The sequence below is a fragment of the Plecotus auritus genome (genome assembly GCF_963455305.1).
Source record: "Plecotus auritus genome assembly, chromosome: 9".
Classification (NCBI taxonomy): domain Eukaryota; kingdom Metazoa; phylum Chordata; class Mammalia; order Chiroptera; family Vespertilionidae; genus Plecotus; species Plecotus auritus.
In genome coordinates, this window is record NC_137783.1 from 52,376 (window position 1) to 79,272 (window position 26,897).

General features: G+C 41.9%; 1 protein-coding gene across 3 annotated transcripts in view; it reads left to right on the forward strand.

The window, feature by feature from the left end:
- SEC23IP (SEC23 interacting protein) overlaps window positions 1-26,897 on the forward strand; it is a 164,546-nt gene that overhangs the window by 13,207 nt on the left and 124,442 nt on the right. For 2 of the 3 annotated variants that reach the window (XM_080641746.1, XM_080641745.1), the window contains exons 6-18: window positions 2,844-2,964; window positions 4,064-4,153; window positions 5,138-5,279; window positions 7,173-7,381; window positions 7,752-7,870; window positions 8,177-8,329; window positions 10,264-10,359; window positions 14,617-14,814; window positions 17,742-17,897; window positions 18,670-18,772; window positions 19,833-20,018; window positions 20,693-20,855; window positions 21,327-21,428. In XM_080641746.1, the coding sequence (XP_080497872.1) occupies window positions 2,844-2,964; window positions 4,064-4,153; window positions 5,138-5,279; window positions 7,173-7,381; window positions 7,752-7,870; window positions 8,177-8,329; window positions 10,264-10,359; window positions 14,617-14,814; window positions 17,742-17,897; window positions 18,670-18,772; window positions 19,833-20,018; window positions 20,693-20,855; window positions 21,327-21,408 (1,818 nt within the window). In that variant the 3' untranslated portion in view covers window positions 21,409-21,428. Of the gene's footprint in view, window positions 1-2,843; window positions 2,965-4,063; window positions 4,154-5,137; window positions 5,280-7,172; window positions 7,382-7,751; window positions 7,871-8,176; window positions 8,330-10,263; window positions 10,360-14,616; window positions 14,815-17,741; window positions 17,898-18,669; window positions 18,773-19,832; window positions 20,019-20,488; window positions 20,856-21,326; window positions 21,429-26,897 lie in introns of those variants that run through there. The other variant, XM_080641747.1, reaches the window with a different exon arrangement.

Here is a 26,897-nt window from a genome sequence, read left to right on the forward strand (position 1 = left end):
GGTTATAATATTCTTTATTTTCCATAAATGAGTGAGATCATGTGGTATTTTTCTTTCATTGCCTGCCTTATTTCACTTAACATAATGCTCTCCAGGTCCATCCATGCTGCTGCAAATGGTAAGAATTCCTTCTTTTTTATAGCAGCGTAGTATTCCATGGTGTAGATGTACCACAGTTTTCTAATCTACTCATCTGCTGATGGGCATTTAGGCTGTTTCCAAATCTTAGCTATGGTGAATTGTGCTGCTATGAACATAGGGGTGCATATATCCTTTCTGATTCGTGTTTCTAGTTTCTTAGGATATAGTCCTAGAAGTGGGATCACGGGGTCAAATGGGAGTTCCATTTTCAGTTTTTTGAGGAAACTTCATACTGTTCTCCACAGTGGCTGCACCAGTCTGCATTCCCACCAGCAGTGCACGAGGGTTCCTTTTTCTCCCCATCCTCACCAGCACTTGTCATTTGTTGATTTATTGATGATTGCCATTCTAACAGGTGTGAGATGGTACCGCATTGTCGTTTTCATTTGCATCTCTCGGATAATTAGTGACTTTGAGCATGTTTTCATGTGTCCCTTGGCCTTCCTTCTTTCTTCTTTCAAAAAGATTCTATTTAGGTCCGTTGCCCATTTTTTTATTGGATCATTTATCTTTTATTAAGTTGTATAAGTTGTCTGTAGATGTTGGAGATTAAACCTTTATCAGTGATAACATTTGCAAATATGTTCTCCCATACAGTGGGCTTTCTTGTTGTTTTATTGATGGTTTCTTTTGCTGTGCAGAAGCTTTTTATTTTGATGTAGTCCCATTTGTTTATTTTCTCTTTAGCTTCCATTTCCCTATGAGCGGTATTGGTGAAGAAATTGCTTCGGCATATGTCTGAGATTTCCCTGCCTGTGGATTCCTCTAGTATTTTTATGGTTTCCCGTCTTATGTTTAAGTCCTATATCCATTTTGAGTTTATTTTTGTGTATGGTGTAAGTTGGTGATCTAGTTTCATTTTTTTGCAAGTATCTGTCCAATTTTCCCAACACCATTTATTGAAGAGACTGTCTTGACTCCATTGTATGTTCATGCCTCCTTTGTCAAATATTAATTGAGCATAGTGGTTTGGGTCGATATCTGGGTTCTCTATTCTATTCCATTGATCTATATGTCTGTTCTTCTGCCAGTACCAGGCTGTTTTGAGAACAGTGGCTTTGTAATACAGCTTGAAATCTGGTATTGAGATCCCACCTACTTTGTTCTTCTTTCTCAGGATTGCTGCAGCTATTTGGGGTCTTTTTTTATTCCAGATGGATTTTTGGAGAGTTTGTTCTAGGTCTGTGAAATATGCCGTTGGTATTTTAATGGGGAGTGCATTGAATCTATAGATTGCTTTGGGTAGTATGGACATTTTAATGATGTTGATTCTACCACTCCATGAACATGGTATGTTCTTCCGTCTATTTACGTCTTCCTCTACCTCTTTTTTCAGTGTCCTGTAGTTTTCTGCATATAGGACTTTTACCTCCTTAGTTAAGTTTATTCCTAGTTATCTTAATTTTTTGGGTGTGATCGTAAATGAGATTGCTTTTTTAGTCTCTTTCTGTAAGTTCACTATTGGTGTATAGAAATGCCATATATTTCTTGGCGTTAATTTTATATCCTGCTACCTTGCCGAATTCATTTATTAAGTCTCTTAGTTTTTTGATGGAGTCTTTCGGGTTTTTTATGTACAATATCATGTCATCTGCAATAAGGACAGCTTTACTTCTTTCCACTTTGGATGCCTTTTATTTCTTCTTCTTGTCTGATTGCAATGGCTGATACTTCCAGTACTATGTCGAACAGGAGTGGTGAGAGTGGGCATCCCTGTCTTATTCCTATTCTTAGGGGAAATGGTTTTAGTTTTTGCCCACTGAGTATGATGTTGGCTATGGGTTTATCATATATGGCTTTTATTATGTTGAGGTATGATCCTTCTATTCCCACGTTGCTGAGAGTTTTTATCAAGAAAGGGTGTTGGATTTTGTCAAATGCTTTTTCTGCATCAATTGATATAACTGTGATTTTTATCTCTCAATTTGTTTATGTGATGTATCACGTTTATTGATTTGCGGATATTGTACCATCCTTGTATCCTCGGGATAAATTCTACTTGGTCATGGTGTATGATCTTTGTGATGTATTGCTGGATCCAATTTGCTAGAATTTTGTTGAGGATTTTGGCATCTGTCAACAAAATTTAAATGGTATATAAAGGTGTGAAGTGAAAAATAAAAACCCGTTACTCTTCTGTATCCTCCTAGTTTCTCTTGATGGTGACCATACTTATCCTTTTGTGTTTTACATTTTTAACCTTTTGTTTTGTGCACAAACAGAAAAATTTTGCATAACATCTTGCATGCATTTTTAAAAGAAGTATTTTCATGACATCAGGTTTAATTTAATATAGTTGGATTAAACAACATATGTCTTCCTAAAAAGTGGTAGGTAAGTCCGTGTCTGGCATTGAAAATGCATTTGTAAGTAGACTCCTCTATTGCAGGTAACTTTTTCTGAATTTCTTATGTGTAAACTTGGGTGTTTATGTTACATTTCTAAATTGAGGTATATTCTGATTTAGTTATGTCATTTTCTGATAGCATTGGAAATAATGGTATTGATTTGCTTAATTTTAATGGTTAATGATCACTAGCAGGACCGTTACAGATTGGATTTGGGGGAACAGTGGTAGTACTTGATGTATAAATTATCCATACTATGAAGTAGTTTATTATGTATTGAAATAACATTATTTTGGCTGTAGTGGAAGTGAATTTGCTAGTGAGCTGTCGTAATCCTCTTGTTGTATCTTGAAGGTTATTGTTCAGTTCCAGCCGTCGTCAGTGCCAGATGAATGGGGAACCACACAAGATGGACAGACAAGACCCAGGGTTGTAAAGCGTGGAGTTGACGATAACCTTGATGAAATTCCCGATGGTGTGTAAAATTGGTTTAGGACCCATGTCATTTCTAAACTTCTCAGTTTTGCCATCATCCTTTATAATAATGACAAAAAGAAGCAGTTATTAGGATTTCCTGCCATAACAGGTTGGCACATATCTTTAAAAAATTTTATTACCTTTTTTATCTTCATTTTTAAATTTAGAATTCTATGAAGGTATACAAACCATGTAATGTGGACTCTTACAATATGTATTGTTGTAAAGAATCACTTTGCTGATTGAAAGTAGGCTTTTGGCTGTGTTTTGGGGCCTGTTTTGTCATACTTCAATTACTTTGTCTTATTCTAGTGCAGGAGGAGCACACATTTTCTGTGAAGGCCAAATAGTAAATATTTTAGGCTTTGCAGGCCATATAGACTCTGTTGCATGCATTCAACTCTAATCGTAGTGTGAATGCATCTATAGACGGTATATAAACAAATGGGCATAGCTGTGTTTCAGTAAACTTTATTTATAAAGAACAGGCAGGGAGAAGGATTTGGCCTGTGATCCATAGTTCGCTAACCCCTGCCCCAGTGTTAAAGTATGGATTTTATTTTGATATACTTTATATTTGTTTTATTATCTTATGAAATTACAAAATGAATATACTTATCTGAATCTGAATGAAATAACTAGAGTGAAATAGATTTAACTAGGAGATGTCCCTTTATATAATATATATGAATCTAACAAATCAAAGAGAAGGATTTGGGGAAAAGATTTTAAAATTTCACATTGACAAATTGCTTCTCCATATGGGATTTAGTGCCCTGTGGCGTTCTGAAGAAATCACAAGGCTATGGAGCCTCTGTAGGTACACAACTGCTGGTCATCACATGCTGATAACTTCTGGGACCAGAGATGGCCTGCTTCCTCCACTCCTTGGTTCAGTTCACTGTTATTTGCCAAGACCGACTTTGAGTTTTGTTCTTCTGTTTTGGTAGAGGATAATGAGGCTTATTAAGTTGGAAGGGTCGTGAATTTCTTTGGTAAGTTTGTGATGACAAAAGGGGTATCTAGAATATTGCTATTCAGTTAAGAAAACGCAAACAAGTTTCCAGCTTGTGTCTATGTTTGTCTTTCTTTTGTAGGGGAAATGCCTCCGGTTGACCATTTGGTGTTCATGGTGCATGGCATTGGACCGGTATGTGACTTGCGCTTTAGAAGTATTATTGAATGTGGTAAGTATTAGTCATTTCATGGTATGATTGGAGAACTAATGGAAGGACTTTTAAATGTTCATTTTTAAAATGGCTTCCAGTTGAGGGACTGTGAAAGAAGATTTAAATGATCATTGATAATATTAATTTCTACTTGATTTGTTGTGATGACATGTATAACTCATACTATTTTAGACTGTGAAAAATTACATGGGATCATGGAAATAGTTTAGCCTTTCTGACAACCTCTGCCCAAGCAATTCCAGCAACTAGGAACAACTGTGTATCGAACTGATTTATAGGAAATTAGTTGTGAGAAGTTGTTTAATGGAAGTATGAATCTACCTGGTTTACAGAAATATTTTATTTTGTGTTGATTTTTAGGGGGCGGGGAGAGAGAAGTACCTATTTGTTATTTGACTTATTTATGCATTAATTGGTTGATTCTGGTGTGTACCCTGACCGGGGATCAAACCCGCAGCTTGGGTGTATTGGGATGATACTGGAACCAACTGAGCTACCGGCCCGGCTACAGAAATTTTTGAAGTTTTATTTTTTTCTGTCTGTGTAATCGTTCATCTTTTTTGAATACTTGGTATGTGTTAAGAATCTTGCATGTATTGTACCATTTAACCCTCACAATGAAGGCTGGGGGAACAGGTGCTGTCACTGTTATCCCCACTATTTGGTGAGGCGCTGAGGCCCAAAGGCTGGTTAACCGCCCCCAGATCATGGTCTGTAAGTTCTGGAGCAGGTAGTTTGATTTCCGAGTTTGTACCCACAGTTCCATGCTGTCTGTATGTGATAGTTAAAGTTTTCCAGTCAGTTATACGTACCTCTAAAATAATGAAAAGTCTGAGAGATTTGTCTAAGTATTAGATTTATTGTTATGGGGGTTAAACCCTTGCAAAATACTGGCATAGGTGAGGTAATTGCTAACTACCAATCAAGCTAAGAAAATTATATTAATTTAATTTATTGTTTTCCCTGATTTTCTTTTTTAAGTGGATGATTTCAGGATGGTTTCTCTCAAATTGCTGCAGACTCATTTCAAGAAAGCTTTAGATGATCGGAAAATAAGCAGAGTGGAATTCCTTCCCGTTCACTGGCACAGCTCCTTGGGTGGGGATGCAACAGGTGTCGATAGGTTCGTGGATTTTGAGAGCTTGCTTTTCAGATTATTCACTTGTAGATTAAAAATTTAAACCATAATGTGAAGTAGTTTATTATCACTTCAGCATATATGCATAGATATTTTAAGAGATGTATTTTTTTTATTTTAAGTTTATACTTGCTCTGACATATAATTAAATACTGGTTGTTAAATTTACTTGCTACTTTTCTGTGTATGCATTTATTCTTACTATAAATATATAAGACAGTCTAGAAAGTTTAAGCTGGTTTTACAATACTGCTGCATAGTGGTTTAGATAGGGGCTGATTATACTTAGGTGTAGGGTGTTAGCAGCATCCCTGGCCTCTACCCAGTAGATAAAAGTAGCACAGTCCTTTCCACAGTGTGCTGTGACAACCAAAACTGTCAGTAGTCATTGCCTGATGTCCCCTGGGGCTCAGAGCACCCAGGCTGAGAACCATGGATTAATGGTTGTTTCTCAGGGGAGGCTCTTCGGGCAGCACAGCTCATCGTCATGTCCGATGGCTACATGTGTCCTGGAGGCCACTCCGTGTCCTTAGGCTAAATGCCACCAGACGCCCACAGCACTCCTCAGGCACTGTGACGACTAAAAATGCCCCCACTCAAAAAAACCTTTTTTTTACATGTACTTTTTTTTATTTCAGAGAGGACGGGTGAGGGAGGGGGAGATAGAAGCATCAGTGATGAGAGAATATCATAGATCGGCTGCCTCCTGCACACCCAACACTAGGAATGGAGCCCGCAACCCGGGCATGTGCCCTGACCGGGAATCAAAACCTGACCTCCTGGTTCATGGGTTGATGATCAACCACTGAGCTACGCCAGCTGGGCCCCACTCAATTTTGAAAGCTTTCAATTGAGAATCAGAGATTTAAATAATTTTTTTAATTTTTAGGTAATATTTATGCTAGCATACAGGGCTAATAACATCTGAAATTGGTGACAGGCACATCCTATATAATAAAGAGGTAATATGCAAATTGACCATCATTCCAACACACAAAATGGCCACCCCCATGTGGTCAAAGATGGCCGCCATAAGATGGCCAGCAGGGGAGGGCAGTTGTGGGTGACCAGGCCTGCAGGGGAGAATAGTTGTGGGGGACCAGGCCTGCAGGTGAGGGCAGTTAGGGGTGACCAGGGCAGCAGGGGAGGGCAGTTAGGGGCAATCGGGCTGGCAGGGGAGTGGTTAGGGGGTGATCAGGCTGGCAGGCAGAAGCAGTTAGGGTCAATCAGGCAGGCAGGCAGGCAGGCAGGCAATCGGTTGGGAGCCAGCAGTCCTGGATTGTGAGAGGGATCCCAGATTGGAGAGGGTGCAGGCTGGGCTGAGGGACAACCCCCCCCCCCCCCCAGTGCACAAATTTCGTGTACCGGGCCTCTAGTGATTTAATAAAATTGATCCTGTACACAGCATTATGCCCATGCTGGGCCCTGTCATGAGGGTGTTTTCTTTCTCTGTGGATGTTCTTGAAGTTTGGTATGGACATTCTCAAATCAGGAAAGAGCTTCATTCCATTAATCTCCTTTCTTACTCCTGCTTTCTCTATTGTCCTTTCCACCTGCATTTGCTGTCAGGTGTCCTGATTTCTAAGAAATTGGAAAACAATGAAAGAGTAGGCTTTCTTCTTTAAAATTAAAAATCTTTTCATAAGCCTTATTTTATTTGATAACCTCAGAAAACCCCAACATTCATAGTGCAGTTAAAGGCAAAAATAGCAACTTTTTTGCTAATCTTAATGTATTTATAACTCTGTCTACAAAATCAATTCATAATTAGTTTGTGGTTTTACTTACTCACTGTACTTTCAGGATTATAAATCTAAGCTTTAAAAATTCATAGATTTAAGGTACTTTCTCACAATATACTTTTTTCTTTCTAAATAGGAATATTAAGAAAATCACTTTACCAAGTATTGGTCGGTTTCGTCACTTTACCAATGAAACCTTGCTAGATATTCTATTTTATAATAGCCCCACCTACTGTCAGAAGATTGTGGAGAAAGTGGGAATGGAGATAAACCGTCTGCACGCACTCTTTATGAGCCGGAATCCAGACTTCAAAGGAGGGATCTCTGTTGCTGGTCACAGTTTAGGTAAAATTGTCAAAAATTCACATTTTAAACAAAATATTTGTTGAGTCAGCACTGCTTTCAGTGTGGATGACACTGTTGGTGCAAGATTTAGAATTGTAGATTTCAGGTTTTATAAAGGGTAGACATGAATGCTTTGAGTTTAGACTCTGCCTTTGCTATTCACCTTTCATGAATACCTACGAATGTTTTCCATTTTAATTTATTCTGCTGTTTGGTAAAACAAGAATACTGATTATCAGACCTTGATTGACACCTAACTTTTGTATGACTTCTGACTAGGGACTTTGAGAAAAAGTAGGAGAATGTATTTAGTGATATAAAAAGCACCTAGAACATTATAAAGCAAAATGCTACTTTATTTTTTTTTTAGGTTCTTTAATATTGTTTGACATCCTGTCTAATCAGAAAGATTTGACTTTACCAAAGGCTTCAGGGCCTTTGGCTGTTGCTAATGGAGCTGTGAAGCAGCCACGTGTCCAGGAGAAGCAGGTACGGCCCAGTTAACATTTACATTTGGAGTTTGAACTGAACGTTTTTCCAAAATCTGAACTGTCTGCATATGAAAATGTGATGAGGTTTACAAGTGTAATGGAGCCATATAGCTTGTTGTTATTGTAAGAAATGGGAGCATCAGTGATTTATTTATATATGCTTTTTCAGAATATTTACAAATTCGGATGACAAACTACAAAAATTAAGACGTGTTTTTAGAGCAGAATGGGTTAAGATTTTCTGTAGATAGGGAGAAATTTTATGGGAGTTTTTCTGAGCTTTGTAATGTTTCCCCAATTGCAGATGCCTGAAGACCCAAAGCTGACCTTGGATGAATCTTGTGACCTTGATGTTGAAAATGAAGAAGTCCTAACTTTGCAGGAAACTCTGGCAGCACTTAGTCTCTCTGAATACGTTAGCACTTTTGAAAAGGAAAAGATTGATATGGAATCTCTGGTACTGATGATAGTTTCATTAATTTTTGTTTAAATTTTTTTTCCTGTGTATAAATTGAAAGTTAAGAATGATTTAAACATTCATGCATCATAAAACATTCCAGATAAGGCAGAAATTTAAGTGTTTAAGAAATTAAAAACCCCAGAATTGTTTTTTTAAAAAAATCGATTTCAGAGAGTAGGGAGAGAGACATGGAAGCATCAATGATGAGAATCACTGATCTGCTGCCTCCTGCATACCCCTCTGGGGATCAAGCGACCCAGGCATGTGCCCTGATCGGGAATCGAACCGTGACCTGCTGGTTCATAGGTTGATGCTCAAACACTGAGCCACGTCGTATGGGCAAGAATTGTTTTTAAAACACAATCTGAGGAGGCTTTTCTAAGTGTGACACAAAACCCAAAAGCCATAAATGAAAAAATTTGTGTAGCAGGAGATGCCATAAGCAACATCTAAAGAGCAGTGATAGATTAAGAAGAATATTTGGAGCACACATTATAGACACATGGCTTATTTCCTTATTATTCAAAGCTTCTGCAAGTTTGTTACACAAATATAAACACAATAGGAAAACAAGCAAAGAAAAAGAACAGATGATACACAGAAAAGAAAATAACAGCTTATAAGAAAACTCCTAAGTGAAATGCAAATGAAAAGTGCAACGAGGCCCCACCTGTCTGGCTCAACCGTTGAGCGTCGACCCAGGAACCAAGGGGTTGTCGGTTTGATTCCTGGTCCCCGCACATGCCCAGGTGCGGGCTTGACCCCCAGTAGGGGCATGCGGGAGGCAGCCAATCGATGATGCTGTTCCTCTCTCATCCATGTTTCTCTCTCTCTACCCCATCCCTTGCTTTCTCTCTAAAAACCAATAAAAAGCATATTTTTTTTAAAAAGTGTTCTTTAAAAAAAAAGTGCAATGTGATTTTTAACCTATCATTTTGGCAGAAGTAAAGAGTTTCATAATATAGGGTAGGCCAAAAGTAGATTTACAGTTGTGAGTACATGAGACAGTTTATTCTTGTATTATTGTTTATTAATTATTGTTTTCCATATGAACAACTGTACTAGAATACCTGTGTTTGCCTCACCCTATATACTATGTGGCTACAATGAGGGGAAGTAGGCACTATTACATATTGTTGGAAACAGTGAATAAATGGGAACACCCTCTCTTGGGGGCAGTTTGGCAATGTCTTTTAAAATATGAAAAATAAATACCTTTTACCCCAACAGATTAACTGTCAGGAATATTTCCTGTGGAAAAATATACACACAAAAAATATGTACAAGGATACTGTAGCACTGTTTGTACTAGCAAAACTTAGAAACACAGTTTGTGTCCATTAGTAAGGCACTAGTGAAGTCACTTATGGTGCACCCATGTGATGGTGTGCCCTGTAGCTGGTAAACGAATGAGGCAATGTCAGAGATACTGGTGTGAAATGATCTCTTAGGTACGTCATGTGAAAAGACCAAAAGTTCAGTCCTGTTTGCATAGTAGGACACACACACACACACACACACACACACACACACACACACACACACACAGCAAAGCATGTTGATGCTGTGTATGTATAAGATATCTCTCTTGAAGGAGAGCAAGTTGCCATCAGTTGCAGCTGAGAGATATGGCTTGGGTGGATGGAGCAGGACTGGAGGGGAGAGACCTCAAACCTTCAGCTCGACTGTAGCTTTTGAATTTTGTACAACTTGCATGAGTTTTCTGTTAAAAAAATAATAGAATGATTTGGATGTGGAGGGCTATGATTTTACAGCCTAAATTAACCCATGATTTAACAACAAATAACTTACCAAAAAAATTGATTGGATCTTAGATTGCTTTACATGTGTAGTTTCTTTTTGTAATTTCCTTTTTCAGTTTCAAGTCTGTCCCTAGACTGATCACCGTGCTTGTTTGTGTCCTTTTCCAGCTGATGTGCACGGTTGATGACCTGAAGGAAATGGGAATACCCCTGGGGCCCAGGAAGAAGATAGCCAACTTCGTAAAGCACAAGGCTGCCAAACTGGTAAAGCCCATCTCCGCCCCAAAGAAAACAAGGCTCCTCTGTGACTAGCTTAGGTTTTGGAAGTTTTCATTAATACCCTCATGAGTAGGCCAGCTAGCGTGCTCTCTGCTCCAGGACACACTGACGGAGCTGATGGAAGCTCAGACTTTGCAGTCAGCCATGCTGGGTTTTAAGTTCCAAGTAGGGTAACTGACCACCAGTTTCCTTGGAACAGAGAGAATTCCCTGGACAGAGTACTTTTCAGTTTTAAAATGGGAATTTCCCAGGGCAAAAACTGGATAAACCCTGGATAAACAGATGAGTTGGTTACCCTGGTTCCCAGTTCAACCACTTATTCCCTACATATTCATGAGCAGTTTGCTTACCCTTTCTGATCCTTGGTTTCCTTCATCTCTAAAATGGGAATGACACCTTCCTTATAAGGTTCAAATGAGGATGAAGTAATGCATGTGAAGGTGAATACCCAATAGATGTTTGCTCATTTTCTCTTCCCAATCCCTCTCACCTTCTAAAGATAACACACACACAGATCTCATTAATAATAGCCAGAAAGCAAAAATTTAAAAAAAAATTTATTGATTGCTTTTAGAGAGAGACAGAGAAACATCTATTTGTTGTTTCACTTATTTATGCACTCATTGGTTGCTTCTTGTATCTGCCCTGACCACGGATCAAACTTACAACCTTGGCCTATTGGGGCAGTGCTCTGACCAGCTCAGCTAGCTGGCCAGGGCCAGAAAGCAAAAATCCTAACGATACAAACAAAACAACAGCAACAAATACAAAGCCTTAAAAAGAAAAAAACTGGGAAAAGCCTCACTTGTTTATTTAATTTTCATTAAATTAATTTTACAGAGTTGCTTTTTAAATACTTAATTACAAAAATTAGCACTTCAGTGGCTACTTTATTTTTATTAACATGGTCTTTGTTGATCTATCTTTGAACTTCTGTGGTTCTGTTATCTGTGTTACTTCTTTGGAATGTAACATATGCCATTTTATGTAATATGACTGTAGTCATAGGACTGATTTGTCATGAAGCAATTGAGTTAGTCAACATTTTATAAATATCGCTTTTGGGTCAGGCATGTTGCTCAATTCTTGGGATTTGGAGGTCAGCTGAGGATATTGTGTCTAGTTAGAGGGAGATGTCTGAGCACCAATGGTGACACATCAGTCCTGGAGCAGTATTGTCCGTGCTGTCTGGCCCGGAGAAGGGGTGGGTTGATGAGAGAGGAAGGACTTCCCCAAGGTGTTGGTGCTTGGACGGGAAGGAGAGGCAGGACATGGGGAAGTGGTCTTCAAGGAGAGGAGGGCCTGCAGCTGAAACAGCAGCTGAGCTGAGAGTCGGGGACGGCAGAGGGTCCTGAAGGCCCACATGGCAGGCGTGGAAGTTTGGATTTTATCTTTGGAGGGAGTGGTTCTCAAACGTTCGTACGGCCATGAAAGTCATGATGCCTTTAAACAAACATCATGAATGTTGACCTGTCATCAGTTATAAACTGGCACCAATCCCCTTTTTAATATAAATCTTAATTTTACCTTCAGAAATTTTAAAATAATATTAAAATAGTGTTAAAACTGCATTATGAAATTTTAGCCACAAGCAATTGTTTCTATAATAAATGGGTTTTTAAACATAGTGACTCCTTCCTGGTTTTTCTATTAATATTTGTCCCTGTGTGCACATCAACAAAACACAGCCTGTAAAACAGAAACAAATAAAAAGCTGCCTTCAGGCCCTACAGCATGTCCTTGACTGTATTCTGAAATAAAAGAAAAACTATTCCTTATTCTTTAAAGTCAGATGTATTTGCCTCTGGATGAACCGTGACATTTTTTAGGCCATGTCGCCATTGGTCGCTCTTCATTTTTCATAGGTAATAAGGTGCTGCCAGATGAATAATAAGATAATATGGTGTACCCTGTTGATTTAATGCATCTGAAATAAGGGGACCAAAATTAGCTAATTACTTTATAATAAGGACATCAAGTATTTGTAGTCTGAGTGTTTTTTTACCCTTTGTAAACTACCTTAGTGATTCCCATTTGAAAAGGAATGGTTTTTAGTGTTGGGAATATTGGTAGTGACGTATGAGTATGTTGGTTCACGGAAACAACAATAGTTTGGCGTAGGACAGATTATGACATATTTAGACAGGTCTCTTAGCAATTTGGAATTAGTTCTATTAATATAATTGGAGGTTCTTCAGAGTGAGAGAGCAAATTTAAACTGAAGAATACTGAACATCATCTTTTTGGGTTTGAGATTTAATCTTGTGCTGCCTTCAAAGCGAAGAGATAACCAAACCTTCCAGAACGTAATGGTGGGATCCGTTCCCAGCTGGCTGGCAGAGAGCTTTCTTTTTTCTATCCTGCCTGTTGAATTAACCAACTGGACTCTTCCTGATTTCCTAGTATTTGGAATTCCTTAATAGATGAGACCTGTTGGGCCAGATGTTTTGTTTAGGCGCTGTCCACGAGTTCTTAAACAGAGACTTCCATGGTCATTCTCAGCCTGGGGAATGAAGGCCACTGAGCACATGCCTGTGGGGAGGGAAAAGTCCACCGTGGGGAGGGACAAGTCCACCCAGGGCAGCTGTTCACATCCCTGGCATTGCTGCAGCTGCCTCGGGCCATGATGGCAAACCAGAGTGAGTGCGTTCCATTGTACTAGATACACCTGCTCCATAATGCTCCTAAAGCTTTTGTTCACATTTATTTTGGGGAACAAATTGATCATAAGTATTTGGGGCAATAGGTTTTGACAATTCTTGCACCTGTGTAGTTACAACCTAATACAAAAATAGAACTTTTCTGTCACGCGTGCTTCTTTCTAGCCAACTCTCCCGCTGTACAACTAACCATTATTCTTATTTCTGCCACTCTTAAGAGTTTTGCCTGTTGTGTATGAAGGGAGAGAACAATATATATGTACTCTTTGGTATGTGGCTTTTTTTACTGAAAATCATTCATTTTTATTCCATTGTACGAATACACAACAGTGTGCTTATTTGTTCCTTCCAAAATGCTTTTGAGGGAAATTTGTTAGTGGCTCCATGCAGACATAATGTTGAATGAATTTCTCCTAGGTTACACACCTTTATGGAAGTATGTATTTTAAAATTATACAGTACTTCTAAACTATCTGTCTAAAGTTTAGATCTAAAAGGAAGAAATTGGCAGTTTTAAACTTTTTACTATAAAACTTTTAGAAAGTATTACAAACAGTATAATGATCCTATATATTAAAAGGCTAATATGCAAATTGACCCAACCATAGAATGACTGGTCACTATGATGTGCATTGACCACCAGGGGGCAGATGCTCAATGCAAGAACTGCCCCCTGGTGGTCAGTGCGCTCCCACAGGGGGAGCACCGCTCAGCCAGAAGCCGGGCTCACGACTGGCAAGTGCAGCAGCCGTGGCGGGAGCCTCTCCCACCTCTGCGGCAGCACTCAGGATGTCCGACTGCCGGGGGAGCGGGCCTAAGCCATCAGTGGGACACCCACTGAGGGCTCCTGGACTGTGAGAAGGCGCAGGCTGGGCTGAGAGACCTTCCCACCCTGAGTGCACCCTTTTGTTCACCGGGCCTCTAGTCTATATAGAGAAAAGGCTAAGTGACCGGCCAGCCAGCCAGTATGTGTGACGGCACTGACCGCCAGGGGGCAGGTGCTCAACGCAGGAGCTGCTGAGTGACAGCATCTTTGCAGAGGGCCCTCTCACACTCCGGGACCTCTTGGGGGATGTTAGACGGCCAGTTTTGGCCCGATCGCCACAGGCCAGGCCGAGGGACCCCACCTGCCGGGGGGACCCACTCACTCTGCAGAGGCCCTTCGAGCCAGCGCCGCCCCAGGTGCAGCCGGCCGGGGAGGGACTGTGGGAGGTTGGCTCCGGGGCAGGTGTCTTCCCCGCCGGCCACCTTCTAATTGATTTCCTTACAATGTGCAGGGATCTGTGCGCCGGGCCTCTAGTGATATTTACATGGAGACTTAATTGTAGCTGTTTTGTTTATTTTTTCATTGCCTCTTAACCTTTTTCTCTTAAGAATTTTAAATTAAATTTTAGACATGGCACTTCTTTCCTAAACATTCAATATGTGTCTCTGAAAGGGACATTTCTCTAATGACACACAATGGCATTGTGCCTCAGAAATTACTAATCACTCCCTAATATTAAGGTAGCGTGTGTCTTGGTGAGAGCTCATAACTGAACCTTTCCTCAAGGTTATGTTTTGAAATGTTGGTATTTTACAGGAACAGAAGAAAGCAGCCTCAGAGAAGAAGGCAGCGATGGCGGCTTTGACAAAAGGACAGGAGGGGAGTGCTCAGAAAGCTAAAGAAATGGCTTCTGCCCCCTCAGAGTCCAGCGAGTCTAAGAGGAGACTTCCAGTCGGTGCTTGTGTGTCTTCTGTGCATGTGGACTATGAGTCTTTTGACGTTGGCACAGGGCAGGTGAGTCCACACGGTGACGAGGGCTGCATCTTTCACGTTGGAGTCACGTGTCTTTACCATCATCACGTATCTTTCTATTATTTAACCGTTTACTCCTCAGTTAGGGGAGGGGCACAGAAAACGGATTCTAAAAAGTATTGTATGCTTCCTTTATAATGTTCAAAATCAGGGATTGAGTGTGTACTGAATACATCATGTAACTTTTGAAATTCTCTTTATTTCAGCTTTCTATCAATTTTTATAGCATTTTTCTATCATAGCCAATAACAGAAGTGGCAATACTTAGAAAATTCTGCTCAGAATATATTTCAGTTTCTGTGAGAGAAACTTGCTGTATTCACTGAAGTTATGTGTTTTTAGTATTCATAGTGCTTTCCTTGGGGAAACATTCCTTTAATAATCGATCAAGTAGTTGATAATGGAACATTTAATAATATACTTTGATATTCTTGTATCACCGGCTTTGAAGTCTGAAATTTCTTTTGGATATTACTTTCAGCATATTTATGTTATAAATAAGGTTCCATTATCATAAGTGAGTTCATGACTGATATCAAGAATGCAGAAAATGGAACTGGATGTTTGCTAGAGCTTGTTCAAGCTTTTAAGCCCAATTCATTCATAAAGATTGACTTTTTAAAATGTCTCTCTTTTTTTAAACATGAGCAAATTTGAACAGACTAGCAAATAAAGGCAGATATTCTCTCACCTCCCTGTGAAGGAAGGATCAGGTGTAGCAGATGTGTGGGACCACGAGCTCCATGCCACCAGGACACTCACTGTGTGCCTTTCTGTGGGACTTGGCCTTCTTCATGAACCTGGAATCACGGTTGTCAGTAGCTTTGACCTCATCTCCCTACAGCTTTATGGTCACGAGGAAAAGGAATCTGCCCTGCTAGTACGTCCTGTTAGGAAAATCCCAAGAAGGGGTTTCATTGATGTAGTTTCAGTCACAAGTCCATTGGGTGCCAATTCTTGTTGCCTGGAGAATGGGACACAGGTTGATTGCCCCAGCCCAAGTCCCGTGCCACCTCCATGGTGGTGGGCTAAGGTGGGCAGGTTGGATCTGTTACTCAAAAAGTTCTTGAGCGGTCCAGCCACAGAAACGGCATGCATCGTTCATTATCAGAAAGCCAAGAAATACTGATTAAGCAAATGAAGATTAAAATATAACCTTGGAATTTCCTTAACCAGAACTAACTGCCATTAGCTGCTTGAAGAAGACCTTCTGGACTTTTATTTGTGCATATATTTTAACAAATATGGTAAAATACTACATGTGATGCTTTACTAAAACCTTACACTGCTGTTTTCAAACAATGTACAGTTGACCCTTGCACACCATGGGGCCAGTTCACATTGGAGCTGTTCAGGGGTCAACTGTGTGTATTAGGAATATATCTGTGTCCGTAAACATTGTTCTGAAGCTTTGTTTTTAATGACCGTTGTGTTTCACTGCTTTGAAAGGTAATGCTTTATTCTGACATTTACTTACTGGATGTTTTAGTTTAGCTGCCTTAGGAAAGGACCGCAGACAGAGTGGCTTAAAACAACATAAATTTACTCGCACGTTTCTGGAGGCTGGAAGTCCAAGGTGGAGGTGCCAGCAGGGCCATGGAAAGGAACTCTTCCTTGCCTCTTTTGAGTTCCGGTTGATTTGCCACATGTTCATGGGCTCATAGATGCATCACTCGAGTCCTCCGTTTTCACAAGGCATTCTCCTGTCTTCACCTCATCCTCCCCCTGTGCATTTCTGTCTGCGTCCAAATTAACCCTTTTATAGTAACACCAGTTATACTGGATCAGGGCCTACCCTAAGACTTTATTTTAGCTTAGTTATCAGTGTAAGACTATTGCCAAATACGGTCCTTTTTGGGAGGACAGCCCATAAAATGGAACATATAGGATCTTTGCAGTGTTTTAATCTTGTAAGTGGTCCAGTGATGAACAGTTTCAAACCAATTTTTCTGTGCACATTTTTTATTCTTTCTTCCAATTAAGTGACTACAGCCGTGGGCAAACTATGGCCTGCGGGCCGGATCCGGCCTGTTTGGCTGTTCTATCCGGCCCGCGGAGCCGAAAGAGCGGAGGGTTCTCTTGCTCTCCCCTCCGCTCCTTTACTTTGAATTTATATTAGTTCACACAAACACTCTATCCATGCTTTTGTTCCGGCCCTCCGGTCCAGTTTAAGAACCCATTGTGGCCCTCGAGTCAAAAAGTTTGCCCACCCCTGGACTAGAAGGTTAGCTGGGCCAAAGGATACGTAAAAGAAAACGTTGGTAGTTGTTGCTACTTGCAGCTTGAAACGGCTGTGGCTGTTGGCATTCCCACTGCATGGGCCCACTTACTCACAGGTTTTCTTCAATCCTGTACACGTGTGTCCTCTTCCGTATGATTTCCTGAAGGAAAACTTTTTTTCTCTAGCTTACTTTACGAACACAGAGGATTTCCCCCCTCTCCCCATTGCCTCATTAGTACGGACCGTCCCCACCTGACGACAGTTCCATGTACGATTTCTCAACTTTATGCAGGTTCAGAAGTGATACACATTTAGTAGGAACTGTACTTTGAATTTAGAATTTTGGTCTGTTCTCAGGCTAGTGTATGTGGTAGCACACTGTTGTGCGATACTGGGCGGTGGCGGGGAACACAGCTGCCAGGCAGCCAGGCCACCACGAAGGCCCACAGTCGGTGTGTGCTGTATGTTGGGTTTTGTGTTTTCACATAAATTACATGAGATAGTCAACCCTTTATTACAAAATAGGCTTTGTGTTAGATGATTTTGCCAAGCTATCGGCTAAGGTAAGTTTTTTTAAACATGTTTATAGTAGCCCAGGCTCAGCTACGATGTTCTGTATTACATGCAGTTTTCACTTAATATATTTTCAACTTACGATCCTTTTTTATTGTTCTTTGTTTCTTTCTAGGTTTCTGTTGTTTATAGCTCATTAGACTTTGAACCAGAGATTTTCTTTGCCTTGGGGTCTCCAGTTGGTATGTTTCTCACTGTTCGAGGAGTGGATCGGATAGATGAGAACTACAGGCTTCCTACCTGTAAAGGATTCTTCAATATTTATCATCCAGTGAGTGAATTGAATTAACTTCTATTTTGTAGCTGAAGAAGCTGTATTCTTTATCCTAATAGATTCTCAGAGTCTTATTTCTTAGGAATTAATAACTGATTTGGATTTTGTACAACTCAGTACTCTGTTCTTATAGATACAGTCCAATACTCTCCAATAAACTTTTCAACCAAAAAGCCTTTGTTCAAGGAAACTAGAGGCCTGGTGCACGAAATTTGTGTACAGAGGGTGGCGGGGGCGGTCCCTCAGCCCGGTCTGCACCCTCTACAATTCGGGATCCCTCTCGCAATTGGGATCACTGGCTCCTAACTGCTCACCTGCCTGCCTGCCTGCCTGCCTGCCTGATTGCCCCCAACCACTCTGCCTGCCTGTCTGATTGCCCCTAACCTCTCTGCCTGCCTGCCTGATCGCCCCTAACTGCTCCCCTGCTGGCCTGATCACCCCTAACTGCTCTCCCCTGCCAGCCTGATTGCCCCTAACCGCCTCTGCCTCGGCCCCCTCCACTGTGGCTTTGTCCGGAAGGACGTCCGGAAGATGTCCGGTCTATGCGGTCTAATTAGCATATTACACTTTTATTATAGATAATTCTATTGCTTTGTGGAAAAGTAATTTTACCTACAAACTTGCAATTCTTCTTATAATTACCAGTATTTGAAAAGGTGTGAAAAAAATATGTCTGGTTTGCCAGTTTTGTGTGTTTTTTTGACCCAACTAAGGTATATAACTCAAAATAAAATAGATTTTTTATAAATTTTCTTTTTTCTATTTACAGCTTGATCCAGTGGCATATAGACTGGAACCTATGATTGTTCCTGATTTGGACCTAAAAGCAGTTCTCATTCCACATCACAAAGGCAGAAAAAGACTTCATTTAGGTAAAACATACATATTATACTGGTAAAACTTATTTCCTTCCTCTGTTTTTAAAATATTAACACTAAGTCCTTTCTTACAGAATTACTGTTCAGTGCCTACTGTGTTGAGAACTTGTTTACTAAATATTTGATGGTGCTATAAGGAAGTTATGATGAGTTTCTTCTCCTTGATGACTTTATCCCTTGATGAGATTCTAACTGCTGAGACATGTAGGAATCAGGGAAGGTGGTAATAAAGTGACATGATGCATACATGTTTATAGAACTTGAGCATAATCTTTGAAATTGAGAAGCAGAGTAGCATTTGAACTAATGACCAAATCGTCAAGAAATAAGTTTGATGTTCTCAAGTGAAGTGGGTGTTTATTTCCTTACTAACAAGACTGACTTTTCATGTTGAAAACATCCATTGATTCTAAGAGGGGTTTAAGTATCTCTTATGTCTGTTAATGGTGTATATTACTTACCCACAGGCTTAAAAGCAGGAAAAGTGATCATGCCCTCTTAGTTCACCGTTTCTTCCTTTTTCTTTTCTTTTTTTCATCATGCTTTTAAAATAAATTTAACTCTTTTAGAGTTAAAATGAGAAATTTGATATTCAAAGACCTTGATTTCAAATAGGAATTATCAGACAAAAGTAGGAAAGGTGAAGGGGTAGAAGTTGCTTCATTTTTAAATTAGGTTTTATCACAACCTCACATTTTTAAAATTGTTTCACTGTTACAGATTAGAAAAAAGTCATCTTTTTACAGTAAGAAAAAGCACATGCCTATGTTTAATTACATTTTTATGGTATTGAGCTCTTTTTTTTGGAGAGAGGAAGGTTTTAGATTTTGGCTGGATCAGGTTTAGTCATTACAGAAATGACAGGGATAAGACTCCTCAAAACATTTTAACATGTTGGAGGTTTTTGGTTGAGATACTCCATCTATATGACATTTAAGAGTGGACTAGGCACTTTCACCCTGCCTGTGAATAATGTTAACTTTCGTTTTAATTTCTGTGGTGCAGAATTTTACCCACTGACTAATAACCTGATGTGTTATCTTCGTCTCTTTAGAGTTGAAAGAAAGTCTCTCTCGCATGGGATCTGATTTGAAGCAGGGTTTTATTAGCTCTCTGAAAAGTGCCTGGCAGACATTAAATGAGTTTGCCCGTGCTCATACCTCTTCAACTCAGCTGCAAGAAGAATTGGAGAAGGTAGCCAATCAAATCAAAGAAGAAGAAGAAAAGCAAGTAGTTGAAGGTAAATTTGATATTTAAGGCCTTTTCCAGTTGTTCTAAATGTGTTTTTTTTTTCAATGTAATCCATAAATCATTTAATGATGCTTTTTCATTCTAGTCTTCTTTGTTAAAATGTATAGACTCCTCCTATAAAAGAATATTTTATGCTAAACTATATACTTGAAAATGCATGTCATCCTTTCTAACGAGGTTTTTGCCTGATAATTACTGAACTTTTTACTCTGCAATGTTAAAGTTTCATTGAGATTCCAAAGGCCAAAGTGGAAGGTCAGAGTTGAGAACCAAGTTTATGTTCAGGTACTTGAAAGACCCACTCGGAGAAACGATCTTTTCTGATGCTGTTGTTTAACTGTGTTGTTATGGACTTTACTGCAATGTCAGGTCATTGTGCGGTGGTGCTTTTGAATTTTTCAGATTCTAATTCTATTTCCTTTCTTTCTGCAATGCTCTCTCACCCCTTTTCTTCAAAAGTTCTGTCAGCTCGTGGGCTCTTTCTCCTCTCTGGTAACCAGCCCCGCTTCCCCGGGCTCTTTGGAGGAATGGGAAGTGAGCCTGGTAGCTCCCCAGGTTGCTACGTGTGTCAAGCAATATTCTCACTGAGCCCAGAAAGGCAGCTAAAGTCAAAGGATAATGATAAAGTGATTGACTTTGATATTGAAATGGTTTAAATTCTAGCAGAAAAGGTTGTTGAAAGTCCAGATTTTTCCAAGGAAGAGGACTACTTAGGAAAGGTTGGAATGCTAAACGGAGGCCGTCGAATTGACTACGTTCTTCAAGAAAAGCCAATAGAGAGTTTTAATGAATATCTTTTCGCTCTTCAGAGTCATTTGTGCTATTGGTAAGTGTTTTCTTCTTTGATCACATTCAGGTGGCCTTTAGGTGCTAGCACAGGAAGCAGTTGTAGTATTAGTGAGACTCTTACTGATTTATCATTCGTTAAGGAACATTCATTTGAAATTAATGTTTCCCCCTTTAGTTCAGTTACCCACAAGGTGGCAGCAGGTCATCTGCCTTTGTGCAGAGGCCGTTGGTGCTAGCAGGGACTGTTTCTGCAGGGATGCCTTGCCAGGAGGGACTTAGAAGAGCCGCCCCTCTCTGTACCCCCTCTCACCCAGGGGAACTGCAGTGGGGTGGTTTGCAGCTGAGTGGTGTCCGTCCAGTTCTTAAGGACAGCTTTGAGATTGCACTACTTGTTTTTCATTTGCCCTTCTTAGGTAGAGATGATAGAATAAAAGCTGAGTTTCCCACCTTTATGCATAGAGATTACTTCTAATTGTCTCTTAAGAACATGTGGGCTTATTTTTTATAGGGAATCTGAAGATACTGCCCTGTTATTACTTAAAGAAATTTATCGAACAATGAACATTAGTCCAGAACAGCCCCAGCATTGATTGGACTTCAGCTTCACTCTGTGAGTTTATCTTTATTGTGTGTATAAATTCTGAATGTTTCATTCTGAAGTGTTTTTTATGGCGTTGATGTTGACCAACAATTTTCCCATTTTTCTGTTTTCTTTGAGTGTTTTTTATTTTTATTTAAAAGTTCAGAATACAGACAGCAAAGGAAGGGAATTAGTGTACAGTTTACACTTCTGACTTATAACAGTCTTCTAATTCTCCATAGAATTTGAGTTCTTTTAAGTGCCTTTAAAAAACAGATTCTCAGGAACATCAGCCAGGAATTTCTTTGGTTGTAGGTACCAGAACCTAAGAGGCTCACTCAGACAAATGGAGGTTCACTTTTGTTATGTAACGGGAAGGGTTCGTTTGCTGAGCGATGCCACCAGATGCCCAGATTGTTTGCATCTTTTCGCCTGCACATTGGCTCCTGCCGCCTCATAGTTAGAAGATGGCTGCTGTAGTTGCAAACATCACATCTATACTCCAGGCATGACTAAGGGTGAAAGGGCAGTATTGGTTGTATCTGTCCCTTTCAACTAGGAAAGCAGAATCATGTCCAAGATTTACTCATTTGTATTGACGAAACCCGTGTCACATATCCCAGGTCTCCCCACAATCCCAAACTGCACGGAAGATTGTAAAACTAACGTTTGAAGCGTTTCCAGTCTTACAGAGGCTAGGACTAGAGAAAGGGATTAAACATGATGAGCCAACCTCCAAGTCAGCAATACTATATTCCTGACTGTCCTCCTGAGACGCCTGACACATACCTCTTCTTCCTTACTAGATTATGCATCACTTTAAAAAATAGGTAATGTATTTTTTACAAGTTTGAAGTTTTAAAGCCTTTGAAAGAGGAAAACACAAACCGTTGAGCTCTGAATTACTGAAGTCAAAAGTAGTTCCTGCCAATTTGTTTTTTTTTGTGTGTGTGTGTTTTTTAAAATATATTTTATTGATATTTTACAGAGAGAGGAAGGGAGAGGGATAGAGAGCTAGAAACATTGATGAGAGAGAAACATCGATCAGCTGCCTCCTGCACACCTCCCACTGGGATGTGCCCGCAACCAAGGTACATGCCCTTGACCGGAATCGAACCCGGGACCCTTCAGTCTGCAGGCCGACGCTCTATCCACTGAGCCAAACCGGTTTCGGCCAATTTCTGTTTTTTTAATAATGAATTATAAGTTCAGCTTCTGCCGTATTTGGGAGAGGTACACTTTTAGTAGAATTTACTCAGAAATGTTCCTGTGCATATCCAGTCAACAGGAACCTTATTGAATACTAGAGGCCTGGTGCATGAAATTTGTGCACGGGTCGGGTGGGGGGGGGGGGTGTCCCTCAGCCTGTCCTGTGCCCTCTCGCAGTCTGGGACCCCTCGGGGAATGTCCGACTGCTGGCCTAGGCCCGATCCCCATGGGATCCCTGTCGCAGTCCAGGAACCCTTGGGGGATGTAGCAGTGTGCCAAAGCAGCCAGAGAGGAGCCCGAATCACACCGGGCACCGCTTGTGCTTATCCCAGCCCGTGGCAGCTGCGCTCACCAGCCGTGAGCCCGTCTTCTGGCTGAGCGGCACTCCCCCTGTGGGAGTGCATTGACCACTAGGGGCCAGTTCCTGCGTTGAGTGTCTGCTCCCTGGTGGTCAGTGCATATCATAGTGACCAGTCGTTCCACCGTAATGGTTGCTTAGGCTTTTATCTACACTAATAAAAGAGAAACATGCAAATTGACCATCATTCCGCTACGTCCACCAGCCAATCAGAGCAAGTATGCAAATTAACCCAACTAAGATGGTGGCCACCACGGAGCTGGAGCGAGTAGGAGGCTTGAGTTGTTCCCAGCAATGGAGGAAGCCAAGCTTCCCGCCCTCCCTGGCCTGCCCTGGCCTCCGCTCAAGGCTACAAAGTTTCAATTATAGAAGATAAATAAATCTCAGATACCTGCTTCCAGCTGGCCCTAGCCTATGCTTGGGTCGCCGGGGGGTGTGGCCGGCCTGCAAACCATCACAGGCCCCTCGCCCAGGCTGCCCCACGCCCCAAGGGAACCCCCACCCTGATCTTGGACACCCTTCAGGGCAAACCAGCCAACCTCCACCCGTGTACCAGGCCTCTATCCTCTCTAATAAAATAGTAATATGCAAATTGACTGTCACTCCAACATACAAGATGGCTGCCCCCATGTGGACACAAGATGGTCGCTACCAGATGGCCAGCAGGGGAGGGCAGTTGGGGGCGATCAAGGCCTTCAGGGGAGGGCAGTTAGGGGTGACCAGGCTGGCAGAGGAGGGAAGTTGGGGGCGACCGGGCCTGCAGGGAAGGGCAGTTGCGGGGGGGGAGACGACCCAGGCCTGCAGGGGAGGGCAGTTGGGGGGGGACCAGGCCTGCAGGGGAGGGCAGTTAGGGGTGACCAGGCCTGAAGGGGAGGGCAGTTTGGGGGGACCCAGTCCTGTAGGAGAGGGCAGTTGCGGGGGGGGGGGGGGGGCGGGGGGACCAGACCAGCAGGGGAGAGTAGTTAGGGGCGATGAGGCTGGCAGGGGAGGGCAGTTAGGGGTGACTGGGTCGGCAGGGGAGGGCAGTTGGGGGGGACCAGTTCTGCAAGGGAGGGCAGTTGGGGGGGACCACAGCAGGGGAGGGCAGTTAGTGGCAATCAGACTGGCAGGGGAGCAGTTAGGCATCAATCAGGCTGGCAGGGGAGTGTTTAGGGGGTGATCAGGCTGGCAGGCAGAAGCGGTTAGGGGCAGTCAGGAAGGCAGGCAGGTGAGCAGTTGGGAGCCAGCAGTCCTGGATTGTGAGAGGGATGTCCGACTGCCTGTTTAGGCGCGATCCCAGTAGGATCGGGCCCAGTAAGATCAGGCCTAAACGGGCATTCGGATATCCCTCGAGGGGTCCCAGATTGGAGAGGGTGTAGGCTGGGCTGAGGGACACACACCCCCATGCATGAATTTCATGCACCGGGCCTCTGGTTATATAGAATAGTGCTCTATACCTTGATGTTTTCCATCAGCCATATTGCTTGCACAGCTTTCCACGCTAGCTTGTGTACATCTTTTTCGTTTTCTTTACTAGTTAACATAGTAGTCCATTGGATGGCTATATCTCATCCTATTTAGCCAGTTTCCTGTTAGTACACATTTAAATCATTTTCTCATATATACTAGTATTAAGGAGTCTTGGTCAATAGAGTAGGAAAGAGATCTAAAAAGCCATTTTATAATCAGACTCTTGATAGTTTTATCAGTTCTTACCATTTCTGATAGTATAATGATAAAATAAACTAACTGTAATGTCAAGGTTATCACAGTCCAGATTTTAAATTATGAAATAGTCTGTCAGCTGGTCAACAAATATTTATTTAGTACCTACTATGTGTCAGGTACCAGTTTTCATGCTGGGGATAAGTGGTAAACAAGACTGCATTTTCATCTTAAAGAAATTACAGCCGGTCTTTCATTACAACATTGATGAGATGCCGTAGGAACTTTAGTTTATATTTAACGAGCTTGTGATAGAAGAGGTTTTGCTATATGTTGCTTTGACACACTTCCAAGAACCTATCCATGAAGGTTTAACCCATAAGTGCATTTCAGAAATTGACAGCTTCTATGGAAAAGATGAAATAAGAAGATGTGGAAAGTGACCGGGGTTACTTCTAGGGAAGGCTTTGCTGACACGATGACATTTGAGTTGAAAATTGAATGATGAGAAGGAGGTGGACACATGAAGATAAGGGAAGACAATTTAAGCAGAAAGAAAGGCAGCTGCAAAAGTCATGAGATGGGAACAGCTATGTCATGTTTGAGGGACAGAAAGCAGGCCAGGCTAGCCAGAGGGTGATGAGTGAAGGGGAGAGTGGAGGCAGGTGAGTCAGAGAAGTCGTGGGCTTAACTATGAGGGACCTGTAAGGACTTGCGTTTCTCTCTAAAGTGTGATGAGACACTGAGGGACATGATTTGGTTTATCCTTTACAGAGATGCTGTGAGTACTGGTTGAAGGGTAGGCTGTTGAGCAAAGGAAGGGAGATTCTGACTAGGGGTAGTGGTGGGGATGGTCAAAGATGATTGAACTCCGATCTGTTTTGGAGGTGAGTGTTTAGGACTTACTGACGAATTCACTGGGGAGTATGAGGGAAGGAGAAGCTAAGGATGACTTCTGGGATTTTGATGTGACCAACTGGGTGATGGTGCTACCTTTTCCTGGGGAGCTTATGGAGTGAGTAGGCTTTTGGGGGGGTGTGTGGGGGGGTGAGAAATCAGTAGTTCTGCTTTATCCAGTCAGGAGTTGGTCTGAAGCACAGAGCTAAAAAGAATAATTTCAGAATCCTCAGAATATACTTGCCTTTTGAAGCCACACAGCCTTGGGTGAGATCACCCAGAAAGAATAGAGCGGAGTGTAGGCAGAGAAGAGAAGGGGGTTTGTAGTGAAGGAGGAGTCAGTGAAGTGACAGAAAATCCAGGGGTTTGTGATCTCGGGGACGGGGACGCTGAGAGGAGATTGCTTCCAGGAGGGAGGGGTCGGTCATGTCAGGTGCTGCTGAGAGGTCAAGGAAGAGGAGGGCCAGGAATTGCCGTTGCCTGGAGGAGGCTTGGACATCGTCCTCATGACCTTAAGCAGTGCTGTTCCCGTGTCATGGCAGAAGGGGGTGGATTGCGGAAAGGTGAAGGGTCAGGGCGGACAGAGCTGTGCTGTGAAGAGTGACAGAAGTAGGACGGGGACGTTTTATGAAATTACCAGTAAGGTGTGTGTGTTTACTCACGTAGTGATTCGGTATTGAGGGTGAGGTTGATAACGCAAGGGCACAAAGGGATGGAGAAAGTACGTGAAAAGGCAGGGGGTGGGGCCAGGGCCACCTGCAGCGTTTGGCCTAGAAGAGGAGCAGGTTCTACCTTCCTGCGGAAGCCGTGGTGGTGGAAGCCAGTCCACGGCACAGATGGGGGGGGGGGGGGTAAGTGACGCTGGTGGTGGGAAGGAAGAGGAGGTTCTCTGGTTACTTCCGCTTCCTGTGGAAGGGTGGGAGGGGAAGGTCATCAGTCCAGGGCTTGTGAGAGACATGAGGAAAGAGGAGCAGAAAGATACTCACTTCAAAGTGTGGGGAATAGGAATTTACTAGCAAAGTGTGGTGTGATTGTATTGCAGGCTTGAATGAATGCTCATTTGATAATTTGGTCAAAAATCTGAAGTGAGTACAGTGAACACAATTGCCTGACTTTTTTCTGCCACCACTTTGGTAAGCAGATATTTGGTTTTTCTAGGATTACAGTTTTGCTGGGTAAGTAATACAGGAAGAGGAAGAAGGGAGCTGAAGGAGGTGACGGAGAGTGGAAAAAGTGAGAGGCAGTGTCAGGAAGAGGGTACAGAATCAGAGGAGAGAGGAGCACCCTGGGTTCAAAGTGGGGATCGCCAGGACAGGGTGGCACATCACCCGGCCATAGGGTCCAGTGTGGGTGCTGTTACACTCGGCTGAGCAAATGCTGTGTGCTTAGAA